This window comes from Brachyhypopomus gauderio, chromosome 5 (genome assembly GCF_052324685.1).
Source record: "Brachyhypopomus gauderio isolate BG-103 chromosome 5, BGAUD_0.2, whole genome shotgun sequence".
In the NCBI taxonomy this organism is placed as follows: domain Eukaryota; kingdom Metazoa; phylum Chordata; class Actinopteri; order Gymnotiformes; family Hypopomidae; genus Brachyhypopomus; species Brachyhypopomus gauderio.
Genome location: NC_135215.1, coordinates 32,290,459 through 32,311,835, shown reverse-complemented (window position 1 = coordinate 32,311,835; position 21,377 = coordinate 32,290,459). Strand labels below are relative to the sequence as shown.

General features: G+C 42.9%; 1 protein-coding gene and 1 long non-coding RNA gene across 4 annotated transcripts in view; one reads left to right on the top strand and one right to left on the bottom strand.

Annotated features, from left to right (window-relative positions):
* Positions 1 to 185: 185 nt before the first annotated feature.
* LOC143515158 (A disintegrin and metalloproteinase with thrombospondin motifs 20) overlaps positions 186 to 21,377 on the bottom strand; it is an 85,993-nt gene continuing 64,801 nt past the window's right edge. For 2 of the 3 annotated variants that reach the window (XM_077007167.1, XM_077007169.1), the window contains 10 exons: positions 10,977 to 11,144; positions 8,476 to 8,649; positions 6,452 to 6,622; positions 6,037 to 6,234; positions 5,669 to 5,798; positions 4,633 to 4,822; positions 4,286 to 4,419; positions 3,792 to 3,883; positions 3,591 to 3,695; positions 186 to 2,771 (listed from right to left, as the gene is read on the bottom strand). In XM_077007167.1, the coding sequence (XP_076863282.1) occupies positions 2,682 to 2,771; positions 3,591 to 3,695; positions 3,792 to 3,883; positions 4,286 to 4,419; positions 4,633 to 4,822; positions 5,669 to 5,798; positions 6,037 to 6,234; positions 6,452 to 6,622; positions 8,476 to 8,649; positions 10,977 to 11,144 (1,452 nt within the window). In that variant the 3' untranslated portion in view covers positions 186 to 2,681. The remainder of the gene's footprint in view (positions 2,772 to 3,590; positions 3,696 to 3,791; positions 3,884 to 4,285; positions 4,420 to 4,632; positions 4,823 to 5,668; positions 5,799 to 6,036; positions 6,235 to 6,451; positions 6,623 to 8,475; positions 8,650 to 10,976; positions 11,145 to 21,377) is intronic. The other variant, XM_077007168.1, reaches the window with a different exon arrangement.
* Positions 12,787 to 15,750, top strand: LOC143515159 (uncharacterized). Its single transcript, XR_013131045.1, has 2 exons — positions 12,787 to 13,018; positions 14,430 to 15,750. It is a non-coding gene; the product is annotated as an uncharacterized LOC143515159 (long non-coding RNA).

Below are 21,377 nucleotides of genomic sequence, written 5' to 3'. Positions count from 1 at the left end.
AATAACTAATAATAAGAGACTTAAATGTGGTAACGAAAGAGATCTCTTGTATATTTTTCCATGCATTTAAAATAATTACGTGATAACCTATACATATATGGTCCTGGGTGAGTAATATTTTGCATTTGCATGCTGGTTGAATATTGACAACAGATTATACATGAAATTAAAAGTCATCAATTTTATTGTTCTTTTAAAATCAGAGTTAGTACAGTGGCGTGATCTACAGGACCGATACATCACTTCCATTCCATTGAACATAGCACCAAAAATCAACAAGTTCATTCCAAATCTCTACATAGTGAACACAGACAGGTAAACAAGCCTCAGTGAAACGTCTTTGGATAAAACATGGCCGGTTAGTCACCATAGTACTACTCCCTGGCAACAGGCATGGTTCGAACTTCAAGCATACATATTAAAAATAATTATAGTTCACAATTATAAAACCTAAATTGAATAGTATATGTGTATAAAAATGACAGATGTTTACATTTCTACACATGTCATGGCACACAGTGCATCAAGTAATCCTTACATTTCTGATACAGACCTCATAGCTCAGTTGCCTATAAAAAACAACGATAACCAAAGATTTGTTTGCTACTCACAGGGATTCATTAGACTGGATGAACCGTTCTTTCAGTCTGAAACAAAGCTAAAACATTCGAATGTCTGGATTGTAGTACATGGACCTAAAAGACAAGACTGGTGAGGGTCTAATGGGAGGTCAGGTCGTTGCCAACACATTTCAGACTCCTGCTTTGCACCACTGATAAACTAGAGCTGAATGGGCAGAGTCAACTGGTGCACTTGGTTAACATGGCAACCCCACACTGGTAATCAGGTGTAGCACGAGTCTATTCTCCTAGTGATAATGTGGAGATCTGCATGTAGTGTGTGCTGAGGCCTTGAGAAACATATTTCCAATGACATTCCAGTGTAGAGGAAACAGGAAACAGCACCGTTATGTCCTTAACCAATAAAAAAAAGTTAGTGGTTACTAACACTTTTACATTTAATACCTTTTCTGCAATATATAGTGACACATAATGTTTTGCCATTGGTAGTAGTCATTGTGATAAAGCAATGCACATATCTATATCATTTCAGAATAAATATTGTCAAACATAAATAATAATAAAATACATGTTATGAATAGCCATTGTTGTAAGAGGTAGGGTCAAATTGTTATTATATTACAAGCGAAGCAGCCAGTCTGGCTCTAGGGTACACATGACCTAGCTAACTAACGTCATTTTGGACTGAGTGAACTGATATGACCTGTTTAACAACTGATTGTATAAATGTGTACGATGGCTATTGCCATCAGGTACAGCAAGTTGAGCCAGGCACACACAAATGTAACACACACACACACACACACACACACACACACACACACACACACACACACACACACACACACACACACACACACACACATACAGTATATATCCAAACAATATGACGACAATCATAGTCATGTTTTCTTCACTGAAATGATTCTTATTTTTGCTATAGTTAGTCATTTACATTTCAGGCTACATACATTATAGAGGCAGATTTATGGTGACTTCTGTTCCTCCTGAGATTCACTTCTCAGTAATTGATAGTGTTCATATGTGGCCTTTGAAACAAGGCTGTAATCTGATATCCCAAAAGCAATGTAGCACCAACTCATTCGGACATATTGCAGTTATTACTTTATGACACAATGATAATTAGGATGATCTCAGCATTATGGTTCATTTTAGAAAATGAGCGCAAGTCACTGAGAGATATGATACGCAAGACAGTAACATTCACCAAGAATACAGACAGATGTACATTTTCCCCATCAAGCTATTTGCTGTCGTCAGGTTTTTGTCTTCTTTTTAAATACTACTAATTTAAAAAATTGCAACAGAATTTTATGAAACGTAACTTCTCACCCCCTAGTCAGTGTTATCACATTAGCACCCTGTAGAGCCCGGGGAGCATTTCAGTGGCATTTTAGTGTTTCTTCTGTCATCTAAACATTCCCACGATCATCCAACACTCACTGTTGAAGTCTGGACTGCCCAAATGATCACTGGCTTCACACAGAATGTTAGTCTACAAAAGCACTCAGCCCTTATCACATTACTTCTGCAGCTAGCAAAGGTAATGACAGGATGACGGGAAAACCCTGTTGCCTTTACCGACGCTTTTCTCTTGTTTTGAAAGGTTCAGACTGTTGACTCTGAAGCTGACGAGCTGCGTTATGCAAATACTTTTGTGGTATGTGATGCACCTCCCACATATTAGGACAGGAGAGTCTGCCACTCCCAACACTTTAACCAGACGCTCGTCAGGGAAGCCGGTGTCTGCGTCTCCAGGTGTGACGTGACCCCGTGTCTGGGTGGGGCCCAATCGCGTTTGATAGTGATTACTGACCTCCAGGCATCTGGGTGCTCAGTGAAGGCAGTGTGAGTTCTCCAGGCTCCAGCAACCTAAGTGTTTTTGGAGGGAAACCTGAGCCGTGGTTTACTGCAGTTGCCAAAGACAGACGGCGGTGGAGAGTGGATCGAACCCTAAACTGAAGCGTGAGTGCCAGGATGCTTTCTCCTTTAGACGGGGGGGGGGGGGGGGGGGGGGGGTCAGCGGCGCGACGGGCGGACGTTCGCGCTCTCCGCTTGACCCGATTCGACGGGCCTCTTTCACTGGACTTGGACGAGGAGTCCGGCTTGAGGGTGCGGCACACACTTCCCGCAGAACCCCCCGCAGCGGCCGTAGATCCGCGCCCTATCCTGAGGGGTCACAGGTCGCGGGGGTGAAACGAGGGCGCAAACAGAGAGCCACACAGTGCCATTACAGTCAGTAAAAATAAAATGATTGACTGAGTAAAGTACACATACATATGAAGTGAAATGTGAACAGTGAATGTGAATCAATTTCAGCTCCAGATTTAATCATATTTACTGATTTAATGCATTTACATGCAGTTACAGAACAATGTGATCTAATACAATCCCAGGGAGAGCTCAAATAAATCCAAGCAAACCTTTTGATATGGTATTTTAGTTCATTCATTTTGTGAAGTTAACAGTAAAACACTGGGCTCTACTGGCCACATGCATGTGCAGACATAAAGCATCACAGTGCAGGCGTGTGTGTGCACGTGGCCACAAGGCTATGCTATTTTCATGACCAGGGCAGTGTTGCTAGGCACAGTAGCAATATCCAATCACATTACTCCTCTCATTCCCTTAATGAGTGATGTAGTGCAGTGACAATTTCGTCATGGTAGCAAAAATGCAGAAATTGCAGTGCAAACAAAAATTCACGGAAAAGGACAAAGACGTAGTTGCTAAGGAAGAGCAGGGTTACCGTGACAAAATATACGGCAGTTGAAACATCACTGTTATTGTGATGTGAATAAAATACGTATGTGACTGAAATAACTGATTATTTAGAATTGTCTGATTCCCATTTAATATAATACAATAGTTTTTTTCCACGCAGACACATTTATTTCTGTCCACCAAATGAACAAGTGTGTGTGCTGCCTACAAAATGAGTGAAACACAACATTAGGTGGTATCAATATCAGGATTCATTCTCCTTACCTCTGATCGATGCACTTTGATGGAGACATAGTTGCCATGGGAGACCCATTTAGTTGACTCAGCGACTGTCAGTCCTGTTCCGATGAGATTGATGCTGAACTGACCCTAACAAACCGAACAAGTGCTTCAAATCTCTCGCTATAACGGCACCAAACAGGAGAAGCAGTTCCCAGATCAGTGGCTGGCCTTAAGAGTTCCTACCTGTGGGCATCTGGCAGCACTGTAACAGTCTCCAGCGGTGGCAAAAGGAACCGGCTGGCCGAGAAGCGTGTGAGAGAACTTCACGTCTGTGGCTGCAGGAAACAACAGACGACACCACACGTAAACACGCTGGATTAGACCCGCAGAGCGCACTGTGGACAACACGGCAAATCGTTTTCAGGAAACGGAGTCCCTCTCAGAAACTCGGACTCCTCTCTCTCTCTTTCCTCTCCTCTCTCTCTCTTTCCTCTCTCTCTCTCTGTCTGGAGAGGGCAGCAGTTCTGGACCTGCCCCCACAAACACCACTGACGTCCCAACACACTCCTCTATCTTGGTGGATATGCCAAACAGCGTCGTCAAACCCGTGGCGCGATCGAGAGGCACATCTGTGTTTAGAGTGCGAGGGATGCAGTGTAGAGAGGCGGCTTCGTTCGGTCTCACGCAGGGTCACGCCAACGTCACGCTGGGTGAAGGGTCATGCCAGGGTCACTCACTGATGATGCGCATGGTGCTGAGGTCCAGCCTCACTCTGTGGTACAGGGTGTAGCCCACGGCAGGGTAGTCGTTCCTGCAGGCACAGTCCTGACGCCTGCTGCCGTTATACGGACACTCGAAGGGATTGTTCAGCCTGGCATTAGAAAACCCAAAATAACCCCATATAGTTCATCTTCGAGATTTGAGTTCGTTTACATTGACTCCACCAGTCAGTTAGCCATTTTTAATGTTTAATTTCAATGTTGGTAGCTAACTGATTAATGTAGAAGCATTAGCCTTGACATTTAACACTATAGAGATGATTAGCCGAGTGGCTAAAATGAGAGAATAATGAATTGAGGCTCACCTGTATCCATACACCTCTGAGTAGTTGTCAGTTGGGCCACTATGTAGAGTCACATACTCCTTGGGAAAGTTGGTCTGCATTTCTGCACAGTAAATCTGAAGAACCTTTGACTGAACCCTGAGGTAATGTTCGCCATCTTTTCTAATGCCTTCTCTCAACTGCAGCTCCCTGCATGTGGGGAACAATTCGCCTGAAACAAACAAATCACCTAAAAGTCAACTATAAGAGGACTTGGAGGTTTTGGTAATGAAGATACTCTCACTGAAGGTCACGCAAGCCAATTTAGCACAAAAAAAATAATAATCCTATTGATTTTTTTATGCCCCCCAAATGTTTATTTCCATATGGATTGAGACAAATGTTTGTGGGTTTTCTGGTTGGCTGTTGACTGTTGAACTCTAATACCTGAGCACAGCACTGCAATTTCACATAAGCCTGACTTGGCAAGAAAATGTGACAGCACAACCCTCAAGCTCACAAAGTGCAAACCTTGGCAGACGGCCTGTGGTGAGGTCAACACTGGGCCCCATTGGACAGCCTGAGCCCCACCAATCACAAACCTTGCATCAACAGGTTTTAAAAGGTTCCCTTGACAGCAGTGGTCTGGGTATTTATCACTTCAAAGATAAATGGATTTAAGTGGGGTTGAAAGTCAAGGTCTCCACTCCAAATTCTTAAGGAAAAAAATCATTCAAAACAGAATCAGGTCATGGCTTGGCTTCCAAGCACTGACCATTTAACATCACTATAGAGTATGTTTGTATGTGTAGCTGCCACGGGCAAGACAACCGAAGAAGAACCATGTGAAGAACCTGCTCTCTGGTGCTTATTAGTTCATTTAGTTAAAAAATACTAAGGTCAGAAGTTTCAAATGTCACATTTAAAAAGCTTAGAAAAATGGAATCTGCCCCATTCTGATACTAAGGTGAACGCTCGGATTTCAGACATTGGTCTGAAGTCACCAGAGCTGAAGATTAGACAGTGACTTCACCTCTGTTTACTTTTGCTGAGACCCTCGGCAGTTACTGGGACTTACACTGTCTCTGTCTGCAGGTTGCGCGGGACTCAGGCCGGCTGGACAGAGGGCAGTTTTTGGAGGGAAGGTGATCAGTGGTGAGACATTCTACCCTTCTCTCCATCACCCCCGCACCACACGTCTGAGAACACTGAGGACCACACACACAAACACAAGCGTGAAAAATTTATAATGATTTCCTCAATGCACAGACACAGTACACTAACACTGGCACTTACACTCTTCATTAAAATACAAAACAGCAAGAGATGAGATGACTGATGAAGGAGCAAATGGACAAACACACACACACACACACACACACACACACACACACAAAGACACACACACAAAGACACACACACAAGGACACACACACACACACACACCTTGCTCCATGGTCCCACTTTCCAGTATCCGGGCAGCGGGCACTCGGGGAGCTGGCATGGCCTGGTGTTGTCTGGGGGAGGGTGTGGGCACTCAGAGGCCAAGGCCTGTCTGTAAGACTCGGCTGCAAACGTCTTCTGGTCTCGGGCAGAGCACAACACTGCCCTCTGCTGGGAGCCTAAACCACAGCTCACAGAACACTGAACACACAGTGGGTCTTTCTCAATACCTGGTGATCTCTCTACATTTTATGTAACAAAACATGTTTTTGTATGGTAAATTCTAACTAATTTAGTTCAGTGCAGGAACACATTGCCAGAGTGTAACATAACATAAAATCATACTGAAGGAATCATAAGTGTAATAAAAAAATGTAATAGTAACATTAAATTAACACTATTAATGAAGATATGTAACCTGTGTCCACGCTGCAGTTACCCAGACGAACCGACAGGGGGCGCTGGAGCAGGGCTGATAAAGGACAGGTCTGGATAAAGGGCTGCACAGGGTCTGTGAGACAGGGTTCATCCTCTCATCCACACAAAGGACCTCCCTATGTTTTATGCCCTCTCCACATGTAGCATTACACTGCAGACACACACATACAGAAAATATGTCGAGTTCAGAGAGCTGCAGCATAATGCTGAAGAATTATTCATGGGGATGTGTGTGTGTGTGTGTGTGTGTGTGTGTGTGTGTGTGTGAGTGTGTTGACTGTAATAGCTCATATTTGTCTGTAAGGTCATTGGGTTTAAGAATTGCTGAGTGTTGTCATTAAAGGATGTTAGTGCACACACACACACACACACACACACACACACACACACACACACACACACACACACACACACACACACACACACACGTACACACATTTTACATTTCATTGCATGTCAGTCCCAGGGGGCTGAAATACGAACACTGATCAGACGTGTCATGTCCTTTCACTTCCAGAGGGGGCAGTGTTGTGCTGCTATGAAAATGCCTCCAGCTCTAATGTATGTTAATTAACAGAGGAGACCTGGGCAACGTCACATCACTAAAAAGGCAAAAACAATACGTAATGTGGGAAATACTAAAGGAGTCCTGCAGTAACAGACTGGCTGGGGCTGCATCTTTATGTGAAGGGCACATAAGGGTTCGAGGTCTGTCCTCTCCAAAGTGGCTCTTAGATGAAAGCAAGAGGATGAGAAGAAAGGGGGATGGGTGGAATGATATCACTGAGTAAGGGAGAGAGAGAGAGAGATTGGGATCAGGGTACCAAGTCCTGTGATGTATCATCAGATGGTGATGTTATCATTCAAACCCTCAGCGTGGTTTAAGAGAGCACTGGCCTGTCTCTGCAGGAGGAGGCTGTATCTCCTCTCCCCTCTCCTCCTCTCTTCTCTCTTCCTCTACTCCTCTCCTCTGCCCTCCTTTCCCCTCCTCTCCTCACTTCCTCCGCTCCTCCCCTCCCCCCTAACACCTGCTCATCTTTCTGATCCTCATATACCTCCCCACCCCTTTCTTTCCTTCCATCCTTCCTTCTTTCCTTCCTTCCTTCCATCCTTGCCTCCCTCCCTCTCATTTTCTCTTCCCTTTCTTGTTTATTACATTTTCTACCATTTTAACCTCATGCTCTCCCCTTTGCTCACAGCAGGAGCGTTTGAGTAAATATCCCACAATTCCTTCGAGGCTCATCAGATCTCTTCCACACAGCGATGGCATGTCCCTCGTTAATAACATGACTATGCACAGGATTGTAGTCTGCCTATTAATGAAGAAACAGCAGTTCATTCATAACAATAAAATCTAATTGCTGTCTACAATCCCTGCAGCCCATGCATGAAGGCCTGACGTGCAGTATGTATGTTTATTGAAGATGATGGCTGATGTCCACTAAACACTGGGAAGTGTGTGGGCTTGTTCAGCTACTTTGAAGCTACATTTGAAGTTCAGTGAAGCATCAAAAAGAGCCACAGAGCAAGAGATGTGCCCCACCCTAGTGCTCCATCTATGTGCCCCCCCCACCCTAGTGCTCCATCTATGTGGCCCCCCCCCCCCCCCCCCCCCCACCCTAGTGCTCCATCTAGGTGCCCCCCCCCCCCCTTCCCTATGTGCTCCACCCATATGACTCCAGCCAAATGGCAAACCCGAGGGTACCGGTCCAATGATGCTCAGAGACGGAGCGCTAATGAGTGTCAAGACAAATCCCACAAATGCGAGTTAATAGGAAAGACCTAATAATTCAATAATGTAAATGTAAAATGTAATTCAGAAACAGCCCACAGTGCAAAAAAAAATAATAATTTGGTAGTTAGGTTAGACATAGGGTTAGGGTTGGTGTTGGGGTTGGTGTTAGGGTTTGGGTTGGTGTTGGTGTTTGGGTTGGGGTTGGTGTTGGGGTTAGGGTTGGTGTTAGGCAGCCTGTTCCAGTGGTAACAGCGCAGGTGAAGACCTACCTCCTGCCACTCGCCACCCGACCAGGTGTAGTGAGGGCAGTCTGGGAGAGAACAGGCCTGTAGGTCCCGGGGCCGCATGGCGCCCTCACACATGTCCGCCCGCACACGGCCCTGACCCCTACACCTGCAGTACACCTCTCGAGTCTGCACCCCCACGCCACAGGTGGCCGAGCACTGGTAGTGCACGTGAGAACACACACACACACACACACACACACACACACACACACACACACACACACACACACACACACACACACACACACACACACATACACACACACATCACAATTTTGAGGGAAATCACATATTATAAATGTGCACCATATTTTTTTCATCTGTATATAAATATAAATATTTTACATCTCTTTGCTTGTCAGCCCCAGGGGGCTGAAATATGGACCCTGTGTCCCCGTCCGTATTCAACATAATTTCTGCTTTTAAATCACAGAAGCACTAAAACGTCAATCCAGAACATTCTGTTCTGATTAGCCTTCAGCAAAAGCGTCACACACAGTTGTGTCTCGGCACTTCCGAGGCAAACACAGAACTGTTGCTGTCAAACTTTGTTTGTACCGTCTGCGCGATGCCATATGCCATAATCCTATCGAGGGAGCAGATCTCTTTGAAGGTCCCACTGTCGCACGTGAACCTGCACCAGCAGCTCCGTCTACCTGCTCCCTTTGTTCGCCGCCCCTTCAGCACACGTGCGAAAGATCAAAGAGGAGCAAAACCGCACTTGGGCTTTTTTGGTTTCACCGCCACATCGTGGCCCAAGAACAAGCACACATGCACTTTGTGGTAAAAGACTTCGTTTAGAAGCGAAACAAAGGACGTCGGCTGAAAGTTGAATCTTGATTCTGCGTCTGATCACAGGTATGAGGACCAGAAAAAAGCCTGCAAGCAGGTATAGCAGGTATAGCAGGTATAGCAGGTATAGCAGGCACACGGACGATTCTGTCATGCGAGTGCTAATGCAGTGGTTCTTGAATTTTCATCTTTCCCTCTGTGTGTTCATCTGCGTTCACTCTACATTAATATGATAACTTTGTGTTCTAGTTGCTCAGGAAATTTGTTTTTTTAAGCTTTAGATGTCTGTGCCTAGCATCAGTGGATGACATACGGACAATTATGCCAATCCTCAAATGTCATGGTGCATTACTGGCTTCAAGTAGAGGGTTTCCTGAAGTACATTCCCACAAACCCCCTTGGCAGGCGCACACACACACACATACAATGATATTCCCAAGGGCACCCTAGTGGACGTGCGCTAACCACACTCTATTACCCCCTCTAAACCAAGCTCCCCCGGGGGACCACGGCCAGTCGAGAAGTTGCTGAAGACCTGGAAGGTGACCGCTGAGGTTTCTACAGTTGTCACAGGCATGAATGTTAAGATATAAAACATGTCTCTATGCTCTAGTTGTGGATTTCATGGTTTATGGTGGTATGTGAAAGAGGATGATTGCTTCCAGACCCCGGTGGGAAAGATGGAGGAGTGGCTTCCTTACTCAGAGGAGAAAGGCTTGGCCCCAGTGGGCCTGGGGGAGTGACAACTTGCCTCCACTGAACCAATGAGATTTCATGGTTCTTCTGAAAGGGCGGGGATTATCTTCATCTTAAATAGGATGCCAGTGCTGCTGCATACTCTAACCTGTTCATGTAACCAGTTCCAGACGAGACTCTCTCTCTGTTTATATCTGGCCTCAGGTTGAACTCACAGACCAAGAGAAATTACCCCTTGGGACACCATTTGATTTACCCACATACACATACACACTTCATTTCTTTCTGTAGAACATAGCATGACGGATTGCAAGAGACATGTTAAGAGTAGATTATTCCTGGTGGTTGGTGATAAATTGGGGATTGTCTTTGTTTGTACCTCTCCAGCTGTGTGGATGCATGTGTGTGTCCAGCCTTGAAGTGACAGTATGTTCTAAACGTGTGTAACCCAGTACGGATTTCAGGATTCTAGTAGACACATCAAGAGTGTGGTTGGCTCCACCAAGACTGTAACCTTCTCTTTTCCCTCTCTCTCTCTCTCTCTCCCTCTTTCTGTCTCTCTCTCTCTCTCTCTCTCTCTCTCTCTCTCTCTCTCACACACACACACACACACACACACACACACACACACACACACACACACACACACACACACACACAGAGTTACCTCTTAACTAAATTCAAGTGCATGTACAGATTCCCTGCTGAGATTCCTTCAATCAAAAGTGACCTTAAAGTGGGTCCATGTGTGTGGGTTTGTATTTTCAAGTTTGATTATTCCCCATTCTTTGCAACTGAGCTCTTTTTCAAACAACAGCATCCATGCAGGGTCCCATCTATTCAGAGATTTAAAGGATCGTATCTATAGGCATCTAATGCTTTGGTATGTTGTAATTGTAGATCTGGTATCATATCACGCACATGCATGAAAGGCCAAAGACTTTGTCATTGTGCTGTAGTGCGCTCGGCCGTTTTAGGTGTGATGTGGTACCTACCGCTCTCCACCTCCCGGTCCTCCAGCTGGGACAGGGTCCCGCCCGGCAGGACTTCAGGCTCTTGGGCCGGGGCAGGTGAGCACAGTGTTCCTCCGTCACCTCCGTCTGGTTGTGGTAGACACACGTGAGCTCCCTCTGCTTGCTCCCCTTTCCACAGGTCACGGAGCACTGAGGAGGAGAACACAGGTGTGAGTCTCAGGGAGAACAAGAAACACCCACAATGGGAAGGTTAGACCTTCACTTTCAGCACACTGGTCCTAAATAGCCCAAAAGAAAACACATTTGGAAATAACAAACACTTCAGAACACTTAGAATGAAAACGTGGCGTTCATCACAAGACATTTACACTGACAATATCAACACCCAGAACTTTCTTTCTAGTTACCTTATACTTAGACTGATTGTGTGATTTGTTTGTGACTTGTGTGTTCATCTGTATAATTTGTTTCTGTGTAATTTGTGTGTTAACGGGCCGCCCAATGGAGGATGGGTTCCTTGAGTCTTGGTCCTCCCAAGGTTTCTTCCTAATCCCCACCATCTAGGGAGTTTTTCCTTGCCACTGTCGCCTTTGGCTTGCTCATTAGGGATTTGGACCCATAGTATTGTTAACCTTGTAAATCCTGTAAAGCGCTTTGTGACAACATGTGTTGTGAAAAGAGCTATACAAATATATTTGATTTGAGCTAGGAAATAACAGGAAGTCACACCTCACTCTAGTTCGTATGCACAATAACATTCCTCCAGACTCTCACAAACACAGACCGGCTACATTTTGTTTCGGCTGTGCTGCCGGTCGCCCTGTCCAGCGCTATCATGCAGCAGGGAGATGCAGGCATGGCATCATTCCCTTCCCCAGGTAGCCTCCTCTTCCTCATCTTCCTCATCTTCAGCAGCACGAGCGTTCCAGCCAGCACGGAGCGGGAACGCCAGGCGTGCACACGAGGACGTACGGGGGAGGTAAGGCGGAGGGAGGTCTTAAAAACCTCAGTGCAGACAGTCATCTGGTTTTAATAAACACAGCTCAAACACAGGAGGAAATCTTCTCAGAAAAACCTAAAGAGGCCATGCCGTGCCAGGAAAAGCCTGGGGCCTTCTCCCTGACCCTGTAAATGAAGACGCCCATAAAGCCCAGTTAGACCCGGTTATCTGTTTCATACTCATTAACATGGATCCAGAGGAACCCAAATTTATATAATTATTATATAATGCTTTCAAATTTCTTATAATAATGTTTTTGTCTAGGATACATAATACCAATTTCAAGTATTTTCATCTCTCTAGTAGTTCTCTAGTAGCAAACTGTAGCATGAGATTAATAGGAAATGGGCAAAATATTAAATATTTACAGTACAATTAGAAGTGAAAATCGACATAATCTAGTAAAGATGTGGATTTTCAATTGAAAATGTTGGTGTTTCAGAGGATTATGGAGAGAGGACACTAAACTAATGTTTGTGAGCAGGCTGGTTGAACACTCACCTTCAACCACAACGGTACCCATTAAACCTCCTAAAGTATCTCTCACACGTACACACACACCTAACACATCACCGTACGCAAAACATGGCAATTACAGAAGCATGTTAAACACAGTGCTTGACTTTACTGACAAAGGGACATCAAAGTGTAGCACTTAACGTGATCTCTGGACATGAAGGTAGACGGAGCCTCCTGCTCTTCTCAACATAGGCACACACCAGCACTGAAGCCAGCACTCCCATGAGGGCATGGGGCCAGAGGGGGGGCGGGGCTAGGAGTGTAGGCCCCTCCTCACTGCTGTAGCACAGTGAAAGAGGAGAAGGGCTCAACAGAGAGGAGAAAAGGCAGAAATCCCAGCCGTAGTAGTGGTAGTGTGCGAGCGTGCGAGCGGTACCCGCACGGACGGCTGTGTGGCGAGCGAGCTGCTCTGCTGTTCATCCAGATCAGAACCTCACACACTAATGACAGGAAGCGGCACAGAGAACTGGCACAGAGAACTGGCACAGAGAACTGGCACGGACCGTGGCCAGACAGCCTGGGACCCGCCTTAGCTGCCCGTAAGGTAGGTGAGAGTCAGATATAGAGAAGCAGAAGTGTTTAGAGTCCTCCAGGACAGCCACTGATAGCCACACATAGCTACTAATACACCTACTGAAGTACTACGAGAGACAAGATTATAGTAGACTGGCATTTTGAACAAAAGATTAAGAGGGCTGCTAAACTTGAAAAGGTCTTTGATGAAAGGTATGAAGCTTTTCTGGGTTTTTTATGGTAGAGATTCCAGATGTAAATATATGTTGCTGTATATTGAAGTAAGACAACTTGGTCAAGAAAGTCTCCTGGTCCTCTCTTTTATCATTTCATGAATCATTTAAGGAAAAATGTATTTTCTAAAAGATATTGTAGAGCCTTACATATTCTTACAGATTCAAAATAGAAAATCCATGACTGAGGCCAATATTGTAATCAAACCAGTCTGTTTATTTAGGTACTTTAGGAAATCCATATGCCGCCCATTCTAAATGAGTTAAGCTTAGTGTAAGCTGATGGGACTAAACAAAAGAAGGAAGAAGGAACATCTGATTATCTGAATGTGAACTGCTAGGAGTGAGTCCTCTAACAATGAGAAGGTGTTTGTGGTTCTCTTCGTGGAAGGGCACTTGCATACACTATGATAATGATGATGATGATGATGATGATGATGATACATTTGTGCTGTTGATCATCACTGGTGCCACGGCAAGCACCAAGGGAAATCAAGGGAATGGCAGTTTGTTTCATTAGAGCAGAGCAAAATATTTTTTACTTCCTCATATTAAAATTCTCGCATTCAAATCGATGCGAGAACACAGAGCATCCGTTTTCTAAAAGGAAAGACAGAAAGCTTATTGAAGATATATTAATCTTAGCCAAGGTCATACGTAAGAAGGAGTTGACACTGAGGTTCAGTATTGGACAGATACAGGGGCGCAGATGGCACTGGGGACGGGGGGGACATGTCCCCTCCAGATTTATATTGACCCCATCCGAAATCTAGCATCTACAAGCATAAACGTATATATTGTACAGCTTGGTCCCCCTCACTTCAGAATTTCCATCTGCGCCGATGGACAGATATAACAAATAATCACTGAGGTACATGGGGGGGGGGCAGATGTTCTTAAATCACCCCATCTGGCTCTCTGCAAGCTGGTGAAGTTATCAGTGCCTGAATCAGGCCGCCATCCTGGTTCTAAGCTATGTAGAATGAATTCTCTATTATATTCCTCAGATGCTGAACAAGTTCAACATATACTGCATGTATAAGACAATACTGGAGAGCAAATACAAAAATATATATGACTATACACTAAAACTGTAGACTGTATACAAGAATGTGTATTATGTGAGAGGATATGTGCAGAAGAGACTGTGGACCTATACAGACAAATCTGTCACATGCTGTGTTTCTATATCAAAGTCTTCTTTTGCAGGAAAATCAAAACCACACGCCAAATTAGAAGCAATCAACATGGCAACAGCTGGGACGAATCGTGTCATTGGTGTCAGGGTGTTAGTGACAGCTTCATAGATCACACTTGAATAAAGCATCGCTGGGAACAGAAGTTATGTCTTAGAAACTGTATGTGTTACATTCCATTTGAAAGGAAGAGAGAAGTGTTATGAAAAAATGCATGAAAGCTAGACCATAATTCACAATGTATGTGTGAAGGATTGCTGCCATATTATTTCATGAACATATTAGAGACTGGTGGTTGAGACAAATGTGAGATTTTGATAGACTGACTGAATGAAGTATGCCCTGCACGGACAGCCTGAAAATGTTTATGAAAGTGGCAAAAATAGCTATTTTTTACACAGCTTTTCCTCAGAAAAAAATCTATTTACTCAAATAAAGGCTGGTAAATCCCGGGCGCTGGACATTCTCCACATTGTTGTCTACAACAACACCACCCTCCCAAGATAAACTTGGCAGTTATGTCATCACCACAAACAAGTAACATTTTAACAGGTAACATAACAACAGGTACCTTCAAAAGCCGAGTTGGAACACATTTCCAACTTTAAACCTAACTTTAGAGGGGCCTTTATGTTAAACTGAGCTTATAATGATTGAGAAAGAGACTTTGTGTTGAATAGACAATCTAAATGATTAATAAGTGTAAAATTTGACAATTCTTTGTCCTCAGAGACAAGTAAACTCAGTTTTCACAAAGATTTACAGAACTGTAAATGAAGTGTGACAATGTAATCCATGTCTCCTGCATATATGAAGGATATGACATACAGACAACTCCCAGCTGCCCTCAGTTTACCTACCCTGAGGTCCTGAGGTATGTTTGTTCCTAGAAGTCAAGATGGGAACAAGATGTATATACAACCCTGTGGTTTCTCTACTGATAGCATTTGTGTTAGGTAAAGTTTTCTAGGGTCCTGGTTTTTCTCATCCATCAGAGCAACAGGTCAGCTTTTCCCCCCAAAGCGTCTATCTGAGAATCTTAGGGTTGTGTTGGACGGGTTTGCTGGAGATCACCACCTGCTCCATGTGTATGTCATTAAAACATTCCTCCAAGCTGAGCGTCCGCTGTTTACGCCGCCTCGTTTTACTGACACGTTCCAGCTCTGCTGTAGCACAGTGCTGCGTGGGCCGAGGCACGTTCTCTCACCTCTGACTTCTTCAGAGAACATGAAGGTGGAGCCTTTAGAGGTCCCAACGTGGTCTGTGACTTTAATGACCTGAGACACGGGTAGCTGTTCATTTTGTTGGAATTAAATTAAAACATATGTACTGCATACTGAGTTTAAGTGCATATATTTTCAATAATATTGCCTGCCTGACGGTAATGCCTAACAATTACAAATGAAACGAACTGAAAAAAAATGCTATTAATTGCTGTCAACTGTTAAACCTCTAAGATAACTGTTAGCCACAGTGCTAGCACAGCTAGTGGTGCTCCAGGTTTCAACACAAGAGGCCTGTTGACCTCACATGTATGACAGAAGTGTTATTAATTGCTTTAACATGTGGGTTGATGATGTGAGTGGAAGACTGCATCGCTGATATTGCCTAATTATACACAGAAACAGGTTTGGATGCACAAGTCCGACAAGCACGTCGACAGACACGTAGGTATTTCCTCCCCATGTGTGCGCCAGCAGCGATCACTCCACACGGCCCGAGCAGAACCCGACCAGACGCGTGAGAGCTGGGCAGCACATGCACACAGAGGCTAAAGGGTCCACATATAAACAACACATAAACACCTAAAGGGTCTACATATAAAATACACAAACACCTATGCAAGGAAGAGTTGTAAACACAACCTTGCCTACAGTAAGTTGTCAACTTTAAATATTTCCAGGAGATCCAAAGAAGAAACTTATTAATTCAATGCAAGCTTTTAAAAATGCACTATTATTTTAAATTTGATACAATGCTTACAGTTTTGGAATAAATCCCTCTTGTTTTATTTTACCTCAGAATGCTAATTAGCCAGTGTGAAATGCATTAAATGTGGTGCTGACTGAGATGTTGTGTGCTAGTCCACTGAGGTACACAGGAGCAATGTCCTTCACACAGGAGGAGAGGATCTCGGTGTTTCAAACAAGCGTGAGTGGGTTTCAACAGTGCATAGACAAACCATGAATTGGAAGTTCACCGTTTCAAGAGCACAAAGAAATACCAAAGTCCAGGTTTATTTGATTGAACACACCGGATGACCATCTTAAATCCTAATCTCGTTCAATATAGTCCTATTCTACTCAAGCATAGAACTGCCATAGAAAGTTGGCCAAATGTTTTATCACACAGCAAGACAATTTTGACCCCTCTAAGCCTGATTGACGGGTACATCTTTCATGGTAAAGATTTAAAGATCTTTAAACTCTTCAAAATTACACTTGCAAGACTACAGAGAACATCCAAAAGAGGAGATGCTAAACATTTGAGGACGTTTTGCATTCCACTGCATGTATACAGAGTGCAACAGCTCAATTCATGTAGTTACATGTATTTTGTGTCTTTTACTAATGCAACCTGAAGTTTAAGCTCATCTGTAATTATTTTTAATAACGGGAGGGGATACAAAACAGGGCCCATACTATAGTGCATGCAGTATTTTATACCTCACTAAAAATGATTTGCTGTAATGGATTGCTGCCTGTTTTCATTTATACTTGTTCAACAGTTTGTGGGGGCGCAATTCTGTCCTCATAGTCTTCTAACTTAAAATAAGAATCCATGACACATGATCATAATGAACTATTACTAGCCTTATGGTAAGTTTAAGTGTTGCAAAATGAAACATTGGTATTATATAGAGAGAGACGACAACATATTTTTACTGCAGCATTAACTGGTTCTGCAAAACGACTTGAGCAAAAAGGCATGAGCCAGTTTATCCGACTTAGTTTGCCTTTAATCCAATGCCAGAAAGATACTAAAGATTAAAGTAAGTTATGCTATGTTGTTACAAACCAGCCACAGTCACCAATGGAACCTCAGCCTGACCTTTTCCTCAAGGTAAGTCTTAAATGATAAACATCCCACTTTTAGTAGGACAGTCACTGGTGGACAGAATCCTAACTCAAAAGCACAAGAGTCTATTTCTTAGAACTACTGTTATACAGGATTGGATTACTAAAAGTGCACAATGCCTAAATGTGATCATTTTAGATGTTAGATTGAAATTATAATTATTTACTATTTTACAAATAGTTTTATAGTGACCACATATAGTTTAGCTCTATAATCAGTCACGGCCTGCTGGTTAGGGAATTGCTCTTGTGACTGGAAGGTCGTTGGTTCGATTCCCAGACTTGAGGCCATGACTGAGGTGCCCCTGAGCAAGGCCCTTAACCCTCGATTGCTCACTTGTATAAAAAAATCAGGTCAAAATGTAAATCGCTCTGGATAAGGGCGTCTGCCAAATGCTGTAAATGTAAATATAATAAAGCTATTCATAATTATTTTTGATAAAGACCATTTCTATAATTGACTGGAATGCAGCTGAACTGCAAGAGCATGTCGACCTCCGGCCGAGGTAGAGATGTCTACATGGTGACTGCTAATAAACCCACCACACCCTTAACTGAAGGTACTGAAAGTGTCATCAGACATGGCAAACCTGCACCTCCACACTGGCATAGCCACACGAGAACCTTACACTACTGAAAACCTGTCTATATGTGACTGAAAACTTGTCTTACACTACTGAAAACCTGTCTATATGCGACTGAGAACCTGTCTTACACTACTGAAAACCTGTCTATATGCGACTGAGAACCTGTCTTACACTACTGAAAACCTGTCTATATGCGACTGAGAACCTGTCTTACACTACTGAAAACCTGTCTATATGCGACTGAGAACTTGTCTTACACTACTGAAAACATGTCTATATGCGACTGAGAACCTGTCTTACACTACTGAGAACCTGTCTATATGCGACTGAGAACCTGTCTTACACTACTGAAAACCTGTCTATATGCGACTGAGAACCTGTCTTACACTACTGAGAACCTGTCTATATGCGACTGAGAACTTGTCTTACACTACTGAAAACCTGTCTATATGCGACTGAGAACCTGTCTTACACTACTGAGAACCTGTCTATATGCGACTGAGAACTTGTCTTACACTACTGAAAACCTGTCTATATGCGACTGAGAACCTGTCTTACACTACTGAGAACCTGTCTATATGCGACTGAGAACTTGTCTTACACTACTGAAAACCTGTCTATATGTGACTGAGAACCTGTCTTACACTACTGAAAACCTGTCTATATGCGACTGAGAACCTGTCTTACACTACTGAAAACCTGTCTATATGCGACTGAGAACCTGTCTTACACTACTCATAAATACTAGCATTCCTGTTTTTTATTACTTTACACACACAAGACACATTTGACCTGCTCTTTTACTGCTGTTACCTTCTCTGCTACAAACGCTTCAACCATTTCTGCTGCCTGTAGAGTTCCAGCACAGAACATACAAGATCCTGAGCTGTTTACACTATTTGCATCTAGTACACACGAAGTAGAAAATAAATAAATAAATCTCACTGGCAAAAAAGCAATACAATCTTTTTTTAATACATTTTTGTTTTACTTCAAGGCTTTATAGATTCACTGCTGAGTGCTAAGACCTGGCAAAACTGTTGGTGTTCATCCCAAAGTTCAGGTTAAATTCAGGTTAAATTTAAGACCTTTACCTTTCTATTTGGAAAGCACTATTTATTTGAAAAGCATTACTTTACTTTCTTAGTTAATTGGAAGTAAGTTTTACACATGGCCAGTGTTAGTTCAGGTTAAAGTGGCCAACTAACATTTGGCTTTGTTTAATTAGTTGATTAATTAAACAGTATGTTTAAACCGGAACAGCAAGAGTATGTTGCTAGTTACACAAATCTATTTAAAACATGAAATATTACTCTTAACTGGTTTATTTCTGATATGTCTAAATCACATTGTTTGAGGTAGATTTAAACCATTATTTTCAAAAGAGGGCTTTTCATGTTTTTAAGTAACTTGTAAATAAGTATTTTGGCAAAAAAAAAACCTAAATTTTAAATCTAATCTAATCTACTTTACACTTCTATTTTTATTTCTATTTTTTTTATACTTTAAACATTAAAAAGTATTATATGATCCTTCAATGAACTGGTCTTTTCAACAACAGTTGAATGATGGTAGTGAAGGATGTATGTGTTAAGTCTCTAGCAAAATGCAACACAGAAAGCCCAGTTACATAAATCATGACCACATGCATCAACTAATGCTGAAGTGTGATTTTCATTCATTGTTTTCTCTTGGGTATCCACAGAGTAAATGGGCAAAATGTACTATAATCAATACAAGACTTTTTCATGGCCCAACATGAGACTAAATTCCTTTCTTTGTCCTGCACGTTCTGTTCTCCATTTCCTGTTTATCACTCCTTGATAAAGATCTCCATCAGGCACATTAAGCCCTAACGCTGCCATAAAGCATTCGCCCTACGCCATTTATTATGCATTATGTACTCTAATGATTGCAACTATTAATATAAGAAACAATGTTTTGGATCATATCCCACAGTGTTGCTCCTAAAACTCAAATTTATTCAGATTCAGACACAAGTACCTCACCTCTTTAAAGAGACCTTTCAAGATCTTGAAAGTTGATCATCAATTTCATGCACAGGACTTGATGTACACGTTACCAAGCAACAATGCTACAAACTGAAAACAACACAAATTGCATAACCTTAAGAACTTTTAATATTTTTAATGAGCAAATGTAAACATACTTGTGAATCAGTCAGGTCAGACCCCTGAATAGATCTGACAAAACCAGACCTTCTGAGGTAATGGAGTTTTAGCCTGCTATGGATGAACAGAGTGGGTTAAACATAAACACGTCCTACAAAGGGCTTGAATGATGGGTAGTATGTGACATGGGAGAATCTTGGACTTTTTCCAGTTTGTTAACAGTTAACAGAATAGAAAAATAGGATAGAAACACGAGGGCTAAAGAAGGGTCCACACGAACACAGCAGACATGTAAACAGCTGTTTACAGTTAACAAAACATAAGAACAAAACATATAAGCACTCAATGTTCTCCTGCAAACCAATAAATAACTTTCTTGAATTCAATTCCTTGGAAAAGGTCATTTTCTAGACCCAAACATGTAACAGCAACAAATAACCAGGCCGTGACTGGACAGAGGTATTTTTGTTTTAACGGACAGGGTCTGGTGGAGCAGTAGAAAGCTCTCACAAAGAGCCCGCCACAGTGGGGCCGGACCGTTTAATGGCTCTCTCACACCTAGTCTTGTGTTGGTTATCTTATCAGCAAGTAGTCTATGGAGCCTCTTCTCAAGATATCTGGTAGAGGTTGTGTAAGGCCTGAATGCTTGTAACACTGGTCTGGATATTGCATCATGCACACAGGATTCTAAGCTATACAGCCAATCACTGGTCATAAAAGTATAACCCCAACGAATAGCTAAATCATTGGAATGAAATGTATTTTTGCACTACATGTGTCCCACTGCTGCTTTTTACTCATGGGGAAAAAAATAATTAAATTGTTTGTAATACGAGTTTATTAATCTGATCCTGGCAGTATAAGCACTTTTTTGTTGATAATTTACTACACATCTAATAATATTGGGATTGGCTTTGCCTGGAAGCAGGAACAAGGAGAATGCTGCTCACATTTCTTAACCAACTGCAGGACTGCAATGTGAGGAACAAGTAGTGTGTAGTACTCTCCTGTGTAGTGTGTAGTGTGTAGTGTGTAGTGCTCTCCTGTGTAGTGTGTAGTGTGTAGTACTCTCCTGTGTAGTGTGTAGTGTGTAGTGTGTAGTACTCTCCTGTGTAGTGTGTAGTGTGTAGTGCTCTCCTGTGTAGTGTGTAGTGTGTAGTGCTCT